General features: G+C 37.6%; 1 protein-coding gene across 1 annotated transcript in view; it reads right to left on the bottom strand.

Annotated features, from left to right (window-relative positions):
- TRPM6 (transient receptor potential cation channel subfamily M member 6) overlaps positions 1-17,316 on the bottom strand; it is a 136,268-nt gene that overhangs the window by 26,083 nt on the left and 92,869 nt on the right. The window contains exons 25-29 of the mRNA XM_032164308.2: positions 13,554-14,689; positions 13,244-13,356; positions 6,415-6,535; positions 3,339-3,430; positions 1,725-1,783 (exon numbers count right to left, since the gene is read on the bottom strand). Coding sequence (XP_032020199.1) covers positions 1,725-1,783; positions 3,339-3,430; positions 6,415-6,535; positions 13,244-13,356; positions 13,554-14,689 — 1,521 coding nt within the window. The remainder of the gene's footprint in view (positions 1-1,724; positions 1,784-3,338; positions 3,431-6,414; positions 6,536-13,243; positions 13,357-13,553; positions 14,690-17,316) is intronic.

A 17,316-nucleotide genomic window follows, 5' to 3' on the forward strand; every position in this document is an offset into this window, starting at 1 on the left:
CAAGCTCCATTCATTGTAAGCATCCTATACAGGTGTACCATTTTTTATCTTTTATACTGTATTTATACTGTACTTTTTGTATGTTTAGATACACAAATACCATAGCTTACAGTAGTCAGTACAGTAACATACTGTACAGGTTTGTAGCTTAGGAACAATAAGCTAGACCATATAGCCTAGGTGTGTAGTAGGTTAGACCATCTAGGTGTGTGTAAATGCACTCTACGATGCTTGTACAACGATGAAATCACCTAATGACACATTTCTCAGAATGTATCCTGTCGTTAATTGATGCATGACTGTATATATATTTGAAAGAGAAGTATTAGTTACATCTAATCCCTATCGTATCAATAAAGAAGTAACTTTCCAGCGCTGCAAGTGTTTTTATAGAAAAATGAGCACCAGATATGTATGTAAGTCATTTATTGTGTACATCTGAAGCTAATTGAAAAGCAGTTGTTGTTTTTTAATTAGCTTTGTGATCACACAATATATATAAGATGTAACTGTGTTTGTGTTCTTCTGGATCAGTTAAACTAAAGGGTTCCTGAACTATGCAAAGCAGATGCCTACAAATGAGTCTGTGACTGTCTCTGGACAAGCCTACAAATCAGTTTCATTAGCCCACGTGGCCCCTAAATGTTCACAGGCTGAAATTAGTTCTCTTTAAACTGTTACTTGCCCTGCTCAAATGCACAAGTGGCCACAGGCAAGTCTGAATAAATACATTCAAATAATATCTTCAGTATTTAAGGTCCTTAAGAAAGAAAGTACAATTAAGATTATTGTTCAATTTCATGCTGCAATAAACCCCTACTCTGCATGAGCACAAACTACTGAACCTTTGGGAGAAGAAAGTCATGTGTCCTTTAAGTCTGGAGGCAGGCTTGCACAAGGTCCATGATGGGAGCCCTAGAGAAAGACCATCTCTAAACAGAGCTGACTGCAAACTGAAAGTCACCTTCTACCTGCTGGGTATCAACTGGCACTTCCATAGAGTAGATGGTTTTGAATTCTACCTGCATGAATAGTTAATGTGATGATGCAACTAGGAAAGTCCAGAAAATACTACAAATAAAATAGGATAATCTTTGCTTGGTTGATTTACAACTTTTATTTCTCTAGATATATACTAATAAAATTCCAGGAAGATACTCAAGTGAGTTCTCTATCTTCTTTCTCTCTCCAACCCGTCTTCCTCTCCCTCTCTGTCTCAATATTTCTCAGTTATTGCTTTGATGATTAGGATGCTACTGAGAAACCAAAAACAAAAAAGATATGCCTTATAAACTAAAAGGAAAAAATAATTATTTTTAAAATTAAAGAACAAACGTAATCAGGTGTTCAGTCTAAGTCTGTTTCTTTAAGCAAGACAGATTTATTTCTACTCTTTTATGCAAATTCACAATCTTATCTATCCAAAAAGATACGATAATCATTATTCCATGTGTGTTTTGACACTGAAAAGGCAAATGTTTAATTTGTTGTAGGAGTATGGGTTTCGTTATATTCTTAAAAGGAACTCAGGTGAGATCTTGTTGCCAGAAACAGGAAAACTTGGAGAAGAAATCATTTTCATTCTGCTAACAAGAGAAAAATACTGTCATTTGACACACACTTCTTTTTTCTCCCTTTCTGACTAAATTAAACCTTTGTTTCTAACCAAGTTAAAAAAAATAGAAGCCAAAGACTCTTAAAGATAAACATTTAGAAATACTCACAGGGAGTTCCTATTGAGGTTGGTGCTCCTGGAATTCCACAAAGAGTTTTTGCTGAGATCCTGAGCAGAAGGGAAAGGCCGTTACACGTGTGCTCAACATAGTCCCACCCTAAGTTTCTAGGAATGATCTGCCAAACACACTCCTTGGAGAATCTTTCTTTTCTCTTCATCTACCTGAATATTTTTCTTTTAAAAAACATACTAAACTCAAGCTAGAAAGATGCATAATGTTAGGGCAATGTCAGAGTAACTCAGTGTGTTGATGGACTTTAACAGGATGAAATTACCTTTAAGGAGATCTCAAACAGAAAATGTAATATATGAAATTTTTTACAGACTGAACATAGAAAATCAGGACTAAACATACACAATCAGTTAATCAGGACTGAGCATACACAATCAGCTAATGACATGGAGAGAAATGAAAGTACAAGTTGACAGACAACACGGATCATCACATTGTTATGTCTTATGAAAAGATTCTCATCTCAGGTCATGATGATTATTTAAAATAACATTACCTTGGATTTACCTCATTTGATTTCCTACTCAAATTCAATTATTTCCTGAGACTTAGTATACTCCAGGCATTAGTCTAGGTAGGCCTTTTCATAGTTGTTATTTTTGCTGTCCATTAGCAATAATCTTATAAGGATGGCATTAGTCCCACTTTAGAGATACAGCTAATGAAGCTCGTAGGTTAACTGATGTACATAGCTTTGAAACGTAGAAAGTGGCAGAGCCAGAATTTGAACGCACGTCCCTGCTTCCAATTACCCTCAAGTAGTCTGACACTTTACTTTGAAAATCTTTCACAGATCCTATTCCTACAAGAATATCTAAGGTTGTTAGCCATAAAGGTCATGTCTCAACACTTCTCAAGTTCAAACAGGTAATATTCAAACAAAGATTTAAAATTAGGTTTCTTGGGTTAAGCTAACTATTCACACTTCCCACATGGCGGATGGCACAAAACAAGGCCCATATTTTTAGACAGCAAGAAAAACAGACCGCAAAACCGGAGAATCTCAGCATTGAAGAAACACTAAGGGTCTTTACCCTGCAAGGCTTGAATCCCCTCCGTCGTGCCTGCAAAGAGGTTTGTTCAGCCTATGCTTGACTGATTGCACTAGGGAGGGACTCACTACTTCCAGAAATAAATCATTCCATGCTTGGAAAGCTCCAATTGCTAAAAATTTCTCCTCAGATTGGGCTGAAATCTGTCTCCCAGTAGCTTCTATATGTTGATTCTAGATCTACCTCTTAAAAGTGTATAGAAAATAGCTTATTTTTCTTCCACATGACAACTTTCATATATTTGAAAACAATTTCAAAAACTCCTGAATTCTTTCTCTCTCATGCTGAACATCCCCAGGATAAATTATTGAGTGGATAGGTAAATTGCCTAAAGAAGAATATCAAAGAAAGAATAATGTGGAGGGGATTGAAAAAATAGAACAGGAATTCAACTGAGCATAGCTTCAAAACAAAAGATTAAACAGGCTGTCAATAAAAAGTAGAAGCCAATTAAGGGACATAAAGGTAAAATGGGCATAGTCAAGAGTAGCACTGCATGCTCGAATTTTTTTTTTTTTAACTCCTAAAATATTTTTACCTCTTGAGACTGCTTTAGGTAATCACTGACTTGTACAGCACATTGTCCAATTTCTTTAGTTTTCATTTTCTGATGTATATAAGTTTCTACACCTTGTAAAGAGGAAGAGAAAGATTAGAAAATACATGAAAATGTGTTACATTCAAATCACAGTTCCCAAATAGAAAAATCTGAACACAGTACATTCATTTAAACTTGGATATCGTTTTCCCTTTCTGTTTTTAGCAAGTTTTACCAAGTTTCCTTTATCCTTTTTTTCTCAAGAGGTTGAAAACTATATATTCTATTTCTATTCTTCTATACTTTCACATTTATAATAACTTACACTTCTCTATTGAAGTCAAGAATTAAATGATCCATAAACTGTCCTCTTACAAGACAACACCTTTAGTAATTTTTTATATCTACCTTATCCTGCACACTATTGCACATGCTTTATTTAAAATATGTGAAATTTAATTCCATTCCTAGTCTAGTTAGGAATCCTTCCTTAGCAACTGCATCAAACATCATAGTAGACTACTTAAAAAGAACAACAACAAAAGAATGATAGAGGCCGGGCGCCGTGGCTCACATCTGTAATCCCAACACTTTGGGAGGCCAAGGCGGGTGGATAACCCAAGGTCAGGAGTTCAAAACCAGCCTGACCAACATGGAGAAACTGTGTCTCTACTAAAAATATAAAAATGAGCCAGGTGTGGTGGCGCATACCTGTAATCCCAGCTACTCAGGAAGCTGAGGCAAGAGAATTCGCTTGAAACCCGGAGGCAGAGGTTGCAGTGAGCCAAGATTGTGCCACTGCACTCCAGCCTGGGCAACAGAGTGAGACTGTCTCAAAAAAAAAAAAAAAAGAAAGGAATGCCATCAAATAAATAGATTTAATTTTTAGCCTTTTATTAAAAAGGATGATGAGGTTCATTACTGTTATTCTTTTTGTAGCTGGTACCTACAGAGTTGCTACATATAGTAGATGCATAATAAATATTTAATGAATACTTGGTTGGATTAATTCTCAGAATAATACTTATTAGGAGTCCTGACTAAAAATAGGAGATAATGGTTCCATTTTTCCCTAATGATTTTGTGCTGGAAAAAGAAAAAGTACACAAGAAGTATAAAAGATACTATTTGAAGGCCAAGTGGAGTAGCTGGTTCATGCCTGTAATCCTAGCACTTTAGGAGGCCAAGACAGGAGCATCACTTGAGGACAGGAGTTTGAGACCAGCCTGGGTAACACAGTGAGACCCCCATCTCTACAAAAAATAAACAAAATTAGCCAAGCATGGTGGCACATGCTATAGTCCCAGCTACTCAGGAGGCTGAGGTGGAAGGATCACTTGAGCCCAGGAGGTCAAGGCTGCAGTGAGCTGTGATCACGTAACTATACTCCAGCTTGGGTGATGGAGCCAGATGCTGTATTTAAAAAAAAAAAAATACAGAGAGAGAGAATGCTACCTGACAGGGCATCTGCCTATCCACAGACTTTTATTTTTTTAATTTTTTTCAATTAATTATTAACTCAGACACATTTCATAAAAACAAGCTTCTCAACTCTGGATGTGGTTCAAGGAAGACAGTGGGCCTCATTACTCACTCAGATTAGCCGGGCACTCGGATCAACCTATTTCCCTAGCCTTACCTCCCCCTCTGATCATCTGACTTAATGAGATTCTTTCCCAGAAACCTCCTGCCACTTGCATCTCTCGATGTTTGAAATTCATTGGAAAGAACTTAAATGATTTAAGAATTATATATAATATCCTAAACATAAATTATACTATTTATAAAAAATATAATACCTAATATATAATATAAATATATGACATTTATAAATAAAATGAATCTATTTATAATTGGTCCTGGAGTCATGTCTTTAGGTGTGGGATTTAATTTATCCAAATTTATGGTCTCTAGTAAATGGTATGATTAAAGTCAAGGCAAATTAAGCTCTCAAGCTATATCTATAAATTGAGGAGGTGCTGACTAATTTAATTTCTAAATGTCTCTTTCAGCTTAGAGACCACTTGATTCTCAGTGATTTAACAGACAACTGAGTATTTTTAAACATAAAGTCAGGGTTTCTCCACCTTAGCAATGACATTTTGGTCTGGATAATTGTCATGAGGACCTAGCTATCCCGTTTATTTTAAGATGTTTAACAGCATCCCTGGCCTCTACTCACTAGGTGGCAAGAGCATTCCCTCCACTTTAGTTATGACAACAAAAATATCTCCAGATATTCCTAAGTGTCCCATGGGGAAAGTGAGGGGAACGTGTAAAATCACCCCTTGGTTGAGAACCATTTACCGTATGAACAAGCAGATTTTTAGAAAAGTCTGACAGCATAAATTTCAATACAATGTCTACTTGTACCTTAAACTTAGTATTTTAAATATTTTTAAAGCCTTATGACTACTTAATCACTTAGTCCTTTCTGTTTAAAAATTGGTAAATGTCTCTTATCTAATACAAGAATTCCAAAGTTCTTATCATTGCTATCTTTTCTGTTCACAATCTGCCCTCATCTTATCTCTCCAGACCTATTTCACCATCCAGGACTAGCCCATAGTCATTCCTAGCTGGTTGATCCATCTTCTCTCCTCTACAAACACCATTATTAAGCTTATTAAGAGATAATTGCCCACAGAATAAACACTAAATGTAGACAGTAGTAAATAACCAAATATAACTTAACCCACTGAATTCTGTGTAGCGGTCCATATCAATGTCACATGTACTTTAAGAATTTATAAAATTAGACAATCCCCTATCCATAAATCAGACTAAATGAATGCTGTCTGGATAAAACATTCTGAGTCAGGTTCAACAGCTTTGAATACAAGAGACTATCTAAATCTTAATTTTTCTTTCCTGGAGTCCTTTAGACAAACAAAATTTTGTCCCTTTCATAAAAATGAGAAACAGAAAAATGCTATTTTCCTTACAGAGTGTAGCCACCTTCTCTTTCCCTTATCTCCATGTGAAAGAACAGGAGGGACCGCCAATGGTCTAAAGACTGTACCCTGAGAAAACTCCACCAGGGTTTTTGGGATCCAAGACTGTAGATGTTACATACCTGTGTGACTAAATTTGGACACTGCGAACCAGTTCTTGCTGTACTCCTCTTCAGAGATGCTGTTTTCTCCTGGCTCTGGATTCAATTGGTCACTCTGAGAGCAGGCATTGACTGTTATGATCTGGAGAGAAAGACACTTGTTGGAACACAGTGACATTAATTCAAAAGCACTGTGAGTCACACTAATAGAAGCACCATGGTGAAGGGTAGTGTCTGTTAACACTGGCTGCATATGACAATTGCCTGGGAGGTGCTGACAAATCCCATCACTTAGGCTGGCAGGACACAAGCATCCATGTGATTTCTCTTTGCAGTCATGACTGAGAACCCCTGCTCCACACCTTGGTTCTTAATCTTGAGTGCACATCAGAATCACCAAGGGCTTGGGGGCTGGTTTAAGCCACAGGTCACTGGGTCCCACCTCTGGAATCTCTAATGCAGCAGGTCTGGAAGGAGGAAGAATTTGAATCGCTAATAAGTTCCCAGGTGATGCTCATGCTGCTAATAGGAGATCATATTTTGAGAAAACATTAGAATCCAAGGAATTTGTGTTGGAATTCTAGCTCTGTCATTTAGAAGCCATGTGAATTTGGGAAAAATCACTTAATGTCTCTGAGCCCCTTTTCCTTCATTACTAAAATAATAGCCAATAATATGACTGTCCTATATACTTCCGAGCTGCAGAAAAATGCGGTAACTCAAGTGCTGGGATTACAGGGGTGAGCCACCATGCCCGGCTGGCCCGTTCCTAACATTTTAAATTTGGATTTTCCCCTTCTCTTCCCCTCCCTTTTTTTTTTTTTTTTTTTTGACAGGGTCTCTCTCTGTCGCCCAGGCTGGAGTGCAGTGGTGCAATCTCAACTCACTGCAAACTCTACTTCCCAGGGTCAAGCGATTCTCTTTACTCAAATTGGTAACTCAAAAGCAATAAATAAATGCAAGCTTGAATTATTGAACCCAGTTGCAATTTCTAGTTGAACTCTTGACATTTGAACTATTCCAAAAATAAATCTACTTAAGTGCATATTTCTTGGGATTCCAGAAACTCATGGCATTTTTCCTGAAAGAACAGCCTTCCGTATCTCTCCCCTAAAAGGTTCTTTTACATAATTGTCTCAATACTAATCTCTTTGCTTCTGCTTCTCATTCTAAAAAAAAGGCTGAGGTTTTTTTTTAATTCATCCAGATTATTATTTGGAAAAATAAGTGTAAAAATTTTTTAAATAAGGCAGAGCATTAGATCATGAAAGGTGAATTCTTACAGAATTGCTACTTGAGATATAAAACTTCCTAATGAAATATAAAAAGTCTCACTGAATGAAAATAAAAACAACACATCAAAATTTGTAGGAAAGAGCTAAAACAGTGCTTAGAGGGAATTTTATAGCACTAAATGGCTACATTAGAAAAGAAGGCCAGGCACAGTGGTTCACACTTGTAATCCCAGCACTTTTGGGAGGCTGAGGCAGGTGAATTGCTTGAGCTTAGGAGTTTAAGAACCAGCCTGGGCAACATGAAGAAACCCCGTCTCTACAAAAAAAAAAAAAATACAAAATACAAAAATTAGCCAGGTGTGGTGGCACACCTGTGGTCCCAGGTACTCAAGGGGCTGAGGTGGGAGGATCACTTGAGACTGGGAAACAGAGATTGCAATAAGTTGAAATGACAACTGCACTCCAGCCTGTGTGACAGAGTGAAACCCTGTCTCAAGAAAAAAAAAAAAAAAAATTAAGAAGGAAGTCTGAAATCAATGACCAAAGTTTCTACCTTAACAAACTAGAGGCTGGGCACGGTGGTTCACACCTGTAATCTCAGTACTTTGGGAGGCCGAGGTGGGCAGATCACCTGAGGTCAGGAGTTCAAGACTAGCCTGGCCAAAACTGAAAATACAAAAGTTAGCTGGGTGTGGTGGCATGTGCCTATAGTCCCAGCTACTTGGGAGGCTGAGGCAGGAGAATCACTTGAACCCAGGAGGCGGAGGATGCAGTGAGCCAACATCGTGCCACTGCACTCCAGCCTACACGACAGAGAGAGACTTTGTCTAAAAAAACAAACAAACAAAAAAACCTAGAAAGAGAAGAGCAAAGTTAAACCCAAAGTAAATAGAAGAAAAGAAATAATAAAGATAAGAGCAAGCATGAATGAAACAGAAATCAGAGGCTGGGCGTGGTGGCTCATGCCTGTAATCCCAGCACTTTGGGAGGCTGAGGCAGGCAGATCAATTGAGGCCAGCCTGGCCAACATATCGAAACCCTGTCTCTACTAAAAATACAAAAATCAGCTGGACGGGGTGGCACAGGCCTGTAATCCTAGCTACTCAGGAGGCTGAGGCAGGAGAATCACTTGACCCTGGGAAGTAGAGTTTGCAGTGAGCTGAGATTGCACCACTGCACTCCAGCCTGGGCGACAGAGAGAGATCTTGTCAAAAAAAAAAAAAAAAAGGAGGGGAAGAGAAGGGGAAAATCCAAATTTAAAATGTTAGGAACAGGCCAGCCGGGCATGGTGGCTCACCCCTGTAATCCCAGCACCTGGGAAACCGAGGTGGGTGGGTCACCTGAGGTCAGGAGTTCGAGATCAGCCTGGTCAACATGGTCAAACTCCATCTCTATTAAAAATACAAAAATTAGCCAGGCATGGTGGTGGGCGCCTGTAATCCCAGCTACTCGGGAGGCTGAGGTGGGAGAATCGCTTGAACCTGGGAGGCAGAGGTTGCAGTGATCCAAGATCAAGCCACTGCACTCCAGCCTAGGCGACAGAGCAATAATCCATCTCAAAAATAAATAAGTGAATAAATAAAATAAAATGTTAGGAACAAAAGTAGTGATGTCACTAACCACAGATCTCAAAGACAATAAATGAATAATAAAAGATTATGAACATTATGCCAATAAATCAAACAACTTAAACAAAATGAAGGCCGGGCGCGGTGGCTCACGCTTGTAATCCCAGCACTTTGGGAGGCCGAGGCGGGCGGATCACGAGGTCAGGAGATCGAGACCACGGTGAAACCCCGTCTCTACTAAAAATACAAAAAATTAGCTGGGCGCAGTGGCGGGCGCCTGTAGTCCCAGCTACTCGGAGAGGCTGAGGCAGGAGAATGGCGTGAACCCGGGAGGCGGAGCTTGCAGTGAGCCGAGATAGCGCCACTGCACTCCAGCCTGGGCGACAGAGCGAGACTCCGTCTCAAAAAAAAAAAAAAAAAAAAAAAAAAAAATGAATAAATTCTTTGACATACACAAAAAAAGCTCATTCAAGATGAATTACATAACCTAAATAGCTCTATATCTATTACAGAAATTGAATTTGTAGTTAAAAGCTTTCCCACAAAGATGGTTTCATTGGTTAATTCTACCGAATACTTCAGACTGAAATAATATCAATTCCTTACAAATTCACCCAGAAAACTGAAGAGGAGGGAATACTTCCCAGCTCACTAAATAAACCAAGCATCATCCTGATACCAAAACCAGACAGATATTACAATAAAAGTGAACTAAACACAACTATCCCTCAATAATTCTGATGCAAAAAAACTAATGAAAAGTTTAGCAAAATGAATACAATATGAAAAAAAATACATCATGACCAAGTGGGGTTCATCCCAGCAAGGTAATTTAATATTCTAAGAATTCTAACATTATAAAATTAACGAATGAAATTCACTGTAGAATAACAAAATCAAAAGGAGAAATATCTGATCACCTACGTAGATACAGAAAAAGCATTTGACAGAGGCTAATATCCATGAATGATAAAAATTCTCTGAAAACTAAAAACAGAAGGAAAGTTTTCACCCTGATAAAGGGCATCTATAGAAAAACCTATAGCTAATCTCATTCTTAATGGTAAAGGATTAAATGCTTTTCCCCTAAGAACGGACACAGGAAGAGATATCTGCTTTTATCACTTCTAGTCAATATTATACCAGAAGTTCTGTTCAGTGTAATCAGGCAAGAAAAGGAAATACAACATGTCCAGATTGAAAGGAAGAAGTAAAACTATCTATGTTTGTAGATGACATGGTCATGTATATAGAAAATTCTTAAAAAGCTACACAAAATCTACTCAAGTAAAGAAGTTTAGCAAGGTTGCAAAATATAGGACCAGTATCAAAAAACTTCTATATACCATAAACAAATAATCAGATATTAAAATTGTTAACTAACGGCAGTTATAATAAAATTCAAAAATATGAAATAGGGATACATTTAACAAAATATGTGCAAGATCAGTATGACTCTAAAAGCTATAAAACATTACTTCAAGAAGTCAAAGAAGACCTAAATGGAGAAATACATCATGTTCGTGAATCCGAAGACTCATTATTGTTAAGATGTCAACTTTCCCCACATCGACATATAGATCTATGGCAATTCCATTCATAATCCTAGTCCACTTCTCTGTAAAAATTGACAAGCTGATTCAAAATTTATATGGAAATGCAAAGAACACAAAACAGCCAAACTTTTTGAAAAAGAAAGAAAATTGACCTTTAATATATGACTCAAAATTTATTATAAAGTTGTATTCAAGATAGCATAATATTGGCATAGAGATAGAAACTGATCCATACATATTGTGATCTATATGGTCAATTAATTTTTCACAAAGATGTCAAGGCAACAACAGAAAAAAGATATCTTCTATTATTGTTAATATGGTCAAGAACAGAATCGAAAAAGATATCTTTTTACCAAAAAATGGTAGAAAATTTTGATATTCATATTCAAGAAAGAAAGAGAAGGGCAGAAGAAACTCAATTCTTAGCTATCTTCATATACAAAAATTACCTCAAAATGGATTATAGACCTACATGCAAGAGCTAAAACTATAAAATTCCTAGAAGAAAACATGGGCTTAGTGATCTTGACAAAAATATTTTAAATGTGATACAAAAAATCATAGACTATAAAAGAATCAAACACTTCATCAAAAAAAATTATGGTTTCAAAGGACATTCATGAAAATTAAAAGGCAAACCACTGAGACAAAATATTTGCAAAAACATCTACTCAAAAAAGGATTTATATCTAACATATATTTTTAAACGCTCACAACTTTATAACAAGACAACCAATTTTTTAAATGGGCAAAGATCTGAACAAACATGTCACCAAAAAAGATATACCGTCATGCCCCGCATAACACTATTTCAGTCAATGACAGACCACTAATACAACGGTGGTCCCATAAGATTATAACAGAACTGAAAAATGCCTGTCACCTAGTGACATTATAGCTGTGATAACATCGTAGCACATTTTGTTTTTTATAAATTTAGTGTAGCCTAAGTGTGCAGTGTTTATAAAGTCTACAGTAGTATACAGTAATGTCCTAGGCCTTTGCATTCACTCACCGCTCACTCACTGACACTCCTAGAACAACTTCCACGTCCTGCAAATAAGTGCCCTATACAGATGTACCAATTTTTATCTTTTATACTGTACTTTTACTGACCCTTTCTATGTTTAGATATGCTTAGATACACAAATGCCATTGTGTTACAATTACCTAAAGTGTTCAGTACAGTAACATGCTGTACAAGTTTATAGCCTAGGAGCAACAGGCTACATCATACAGACTAGGCATGTGGTAGGTTAGACCATCTAGGTTTGTGTAAGTATATTCCATGATGTTTGTGCCATGATGAAATCACCTAATGACACATTTCTCAGAAAGTATCCCCATCATTAAGCAATGCATGACTGTACAGATGGCAAATAAACATATGAAAAGATGCCTAGTAGCATTCGTCACTATGGAAATACAAACGAAATTGTACCATGAGATACCACTACACATTCACTAATATGGCTAAAATTTAAAAGATTGAGTACACTGAATTGGTGAGTGCTATGATTTGAATGTTTGTTCCTTCCAAAACTCATGTTAAAACTTGATTCCCCGTGCAATCATATTAAGAGATGGAGCCTTTAAGAGGTGACTGGATCATGAGGGCTCTGGCTCATGAATAGATTAATTCATTCATGAGTTAATGGACTAATGGATTATGGAGGGGATAGGTTATTTATCATGAGAGTGGATCTGTTATAAAAGCCTGTTTGGCTCTCTCAGGAGCCTCCCTTGCCATGTGATGCCCTGTGCCACCTAGGATTCTGCAGAGAGTCTCTACCAGCAAGAAGTCCCTATCAGATATGTTCCCTCCACCCTGGACTTCCCAGCCTCCAGAACTGTAAGAAATAAACTTCTTTTCTTTATTAATCACCAAGTCTTAGGTTTCTATTATAGCAACACAAAACAAACTAAGACAGTGAGGATGTGGAACAGCTGAAATGCTCATAAATTACCGATGGGCATGTAAAATGTTACGACTACCTTGGAAAGCAGTTTGGAAGTTTCTTCAAAAATTAAAAAACACTTACCATATGACTCTGACATTCCATTCCTAAGTATTTACCAAGGAGAAATTAAAACATATGTCCACAAAAAGACTTGTTCATAACAGCTTTTTTGGAATAGCCAAAAACTGAAAACAACCCAAATGTCCTTCAACATGTTAGCAGATAAATAAATTGCAGTATATCCACTCTAATGACTCTTAAATTTATATCTGGGTGTGGTTGTGTATGCCTGTAGTCCCAGCTACTTGGGAGGCTGAGGTGGTAGGACTACATGTGCCCAGAGGTTCAAGATCAGCCTGAACAACATAGCAAGATCCCATCTCTTAAAAAGAGGAACAAATTATATCTTCAGTCCTTTCAATACAATGATATTTTGTGCAGATGGCACTTTACAATAAAGATAAATCAAACTAAGGCCACTATCTTGACTGCTCAAAACCTAAAAGACAGAATAACAGTACACTTACTGGCACCTGGAGTCCTTGAGTATTCTTCTTTTTCTTTGACAGTCTCCTGTCTTTGGTTAGCATTTTTGCTTTGACCCATGCTCCCTGCCCTACTTCTGAAGAGCCTGAAAGATCTGTAAGGGAAATGGTCTACATGAGAAAGCTGACAACAGTAAGGGGGGACCATTTTGTTTTACAGAAAAAGCTGAGAGAATGGGGAGAATGACAATGTGGTTAAGAGTCATAGATTAAAAAAAAAAAAAAAAAAAAAAACCAAACCAGTAGCAATGCAAAGGACTTAATGTTGATTTTTTAAATGTTTATTCCTTACTTTTAATCTTACAGATCTTCATCAATTTCTCCTCCTTATGGAGTCTAAAACTATGACTCCTAGCGAACGGCCTGTCTCCGCGGAGAGGATTGATCCAAAAGGATGTGTTTGGCTGAAGCCATGGTCCCATCTCTGAGCATTCACTACTCTGGGCCGATCTTGTTGAGTTATCAGATAGGGAGCTGTCCTGGGCCTGCTTCTGGTGCTGTTCACTCCGAGTGGAATCACTGTCACAAGTGGAGGGCAAGCAGGTTTGCCATTTTTTCTTGATGCCAAACACACCAGTTTCATCACCTTCTGAAAATGCCCAGTTTATATATCCACCTCCAGTTTGCATGATCTTGGCTTGGGAAAGAGGGGAGGTCATTGTCATGGGTTCAGGTGTGCAACTCAAAGTGGGTAGCACTTGTTCCACCTTGTCTTGTCCATCCGGTAAGTGAGCAATTGGCTCGTGCTGTTCCTTGGTTTCATCCACTGATGCCCGGTCAGAGACAATTGGGGTCTGCCCAGTCAGATGAACAAGAACCTCAGTCTGGATGTCCTGTTCAGTTGCCAGCACATCTGGCACAGAGGGTCTGGACAGAGGCAAGACAGTTTCTGCTGAAAAAGGAACTCGCTTTAGATTAGAAGGGACCAGAAGAAACCGGCCATACTTTGAATGTGCTTGCCTGTTAGGAGACACCCCAGAAACCACTATACTACTTTCTGTTTCTTGCTTTTCCTGGTCATTTCTTACATTTGTAGCCTCTCTTTTACTGTCTGTAATCTCAAGAAGCGCCCCCCTCTGCACTCTTGGGGGATGCCGGCCTCTAGCCAGGCTCCTCAGCAAAGAAGAGGGCATGCTATAATACTGGTATTTCCTCTCTCCAGCGATCTCCATGCTGCCTAGAACCTCTGCACAGATGACATTGCTCCAGCTGTGGGGAAGTTTTTTGCAAGTAGAATGCTTTCTCTTGGCCAGGAGAGCCTCATCCTCTTGCAAGGTGTCAACAGCAGAAAGGACTTTTAGGGTATCCACAGTCAGGGCAGAGAGATCCTGCAGGTGTCCCACCTGGCTGTCCAAAGACAGTAAGGAGTCCTTTATAAAGGACACCTTTTCATTCATTTCTTTCAGCTGGAAGTACATCTCTGTAACCCTAGTGGTGAAGGAAGGGAGAAAACCAACAAGCACATTAAGCCAGTGAGAATTTGCTCTCTTCCTACCCTACTTCCATCCTTAAATGGCTCCTGAGCCTCAGCTGCTTCCCTAGGTTAATCTGTCTTTTGCCTTCTTCTTCGCCCAATACATAACTCTCAACTCAGTTGATCTCATCCACTCCTATAATGCCCACTACTACCCATAGGAGAGGAAAAACTTATAAATCTACATTTCTAGCCCTTATTTCTTTTTAATATTTCAGAACCACATTTCCAGTTCCAGCTAATGATTCCTTCAATTGTGTGATCAATCATCCCATTTTTATTCATTAATATATTTATTCATTTACATGACAAACACTTGAATACTTCCTAATAGCAAGCACTGTACAATTTTAATGCATGTAGGAGGTCTTGAGGAAGAAATAAGAATGACAGAAATTGAATCAATAATCAAATACGTAATGAAGAAAAAGAAAAAAAACACAGATCTTTAAAATTAAAAAAAAAATCTCTAACTCTACTGTTCAAACAGGCTTCCCAAGTTTCAAACAAAATCCATTTTAGAAGACTTATATTCAGAAAAAGCCTAATGCAAATTTTTTAAGTTGTTTTGAATACTTTAACCCAAGATTATGATGTTCAGTCATTGATTCATGTAAAAGCAACACAACACATGTTCACCTATTCAAATGTAAATGTAAGTTGCAAGTAAATTGAATTAAATGTAACAATTAGTCCAGGTGCAACGGCTCAGGCCTGTAATCCCAGCACTGTGGGAGGCAGGTGGATCACTTGAAGTCAAGAGTTTGTGACCAACCTGGCCAACATGGTGAAACCCCATCTCTACTAAAAAATACAAAAATTAGCTGGGCATAGTGGCAGGCACCTGTAATCCCTGCTACTCAGGAGACTGAGGCAGAGGTTGCAGTGAGCCAAGATCACACCACTGCACTCCAGCCTGGGCAACAGAGTAAGACTCCATCTCAAAAAAATAAAAAATAAAAAAAATAAAAATTAATTTAATTGAGAGATGGTTACTGTTTGTCTGTACATTTCTTTGTAATTATCTCTGTATGTGGATGAGGTTGGTTTTGTATCCCCCAAAAAGGATACGTTGAAGCCTTAACCCCAGAACCATAGAATGTGACCTGATTTGGAAATCAGATATTGATAGAGTAATCAAGTTAAAATGTGATCATCAGGCTGAACTCTAATCCAATATGACTGGTGTCCTTATAATGTGAAATCCTGACACAGACACAAAGAGGGAAGATGATGTGAAGACACACAGGGACAAAATGGCCATTGGCTAGAATGATGCATCTACAAGCCAAGGAACACCGACGGTTGCCAGCAAACACCAGAAGCTAGACCAGAAGCTAGAAGAGGCAAGGAAGGATAGCAACATCGGAGAAAGCATGGCCCTGCCAACACCTTGATTTTGGACTTCTAGCTTCCAGAAGTGTGAGACAATGAAGTACTGTTAGAAGACACACAGTTTTTGATATTTTGCTGCAGCAGCCCTGGGAAACTAATGCAGCTATCTAAACTTCATGAGCGATGGAATAAATTACAACATGTATGAGTTGATTACACAAAAAGAAACTTGTATGCAAAAATAGAATACAAAGGTTTAAAACAAAAGTAAATTGGAAAACTAGTATTCTAATAAATTTGATGAGGCATTGATATCTCTTGATTAAGCAAAAACTTTCACAACTTATTGAGGAAAAAAAATTACAAAGACTCCCAAAGACATGAACAGATGAAAAGATACAATACAAAAGGTAAGGAAACCCAGTAAAATAGCCTCATTAGGTAATCAGAGATGAAAATTAAGATAATAATGAGTTCATCTATATCATAACAGCATTTGTTTTAACCTAGCAAATTAAAAAAAGAAAAAGTGAAACAACTCGGTAGCAAGGATGGAACATAGGGACACAATAATTGTAAAGGAAACATAATCTCACTATGCTAAAAGCAGAGAGATATGCTAAATTATGAGATAGAATATTATGCATCCATTAAAAATCATACTCACATTGTTGATAATTATTTTCTTGGGCTATTTCTGATGGTAGAGGCAGGGCTGGGGATGTCTATTATGTTCGGCATTATGTTTTTAAATTTGGTATAAAATTTTAAGTTCAGAAACAATAGTTAAAATATATTTACAAAGTATATGTAATTAATTGGAGAAAATATTTTTGATGTGTAAGAGCAAAAAAAAAAAAACAAGATACAAAATAGTATCATTTTAACTGGAAATATGTAGAAGACTAAATTTTAAAAAGCCAAAATTTTCACGTGAACTCTGGCATATCACATTGTTTTTTCTTTCTTTTCTTCCCTTGTTTTGTTCTATTATTTGGGGGAGAGGAGATATAGTTTCAGTTTCTCAATAATGAAAATCTTCAATAAACAAGATTCAGATAAAAAAAACAGCATGGGAGGGAACCTAACCAATTGTGTCATGGCTGACGTGACCATTGCAGAAATGAAAAATGATTCCCGCTCTTATCTGGGGACAGGGAGAAGTCGTGATTATGCCTTGAAGAGTTTAACACTCAGCTGTAACAAGTACTTCCCAAAATAGTGTTAGACTTCCCATCTTTAGAAC

Source organism: Hylobates moloch, unplaced genomic scaffold (genome assembly GCF_009828535.3).
Source record: "Hylobates moloch isolate HMO894 unplaced genomic scaffold, HMol_V3 SCAFFOLD_10, whole genome shotgun sequence".
Lineage (NCBI taxonomy): Eukaryota > Metazoa > Chordata > Mammalia > Primates > Hylobatidae > Hylobates > Hylobates moloch.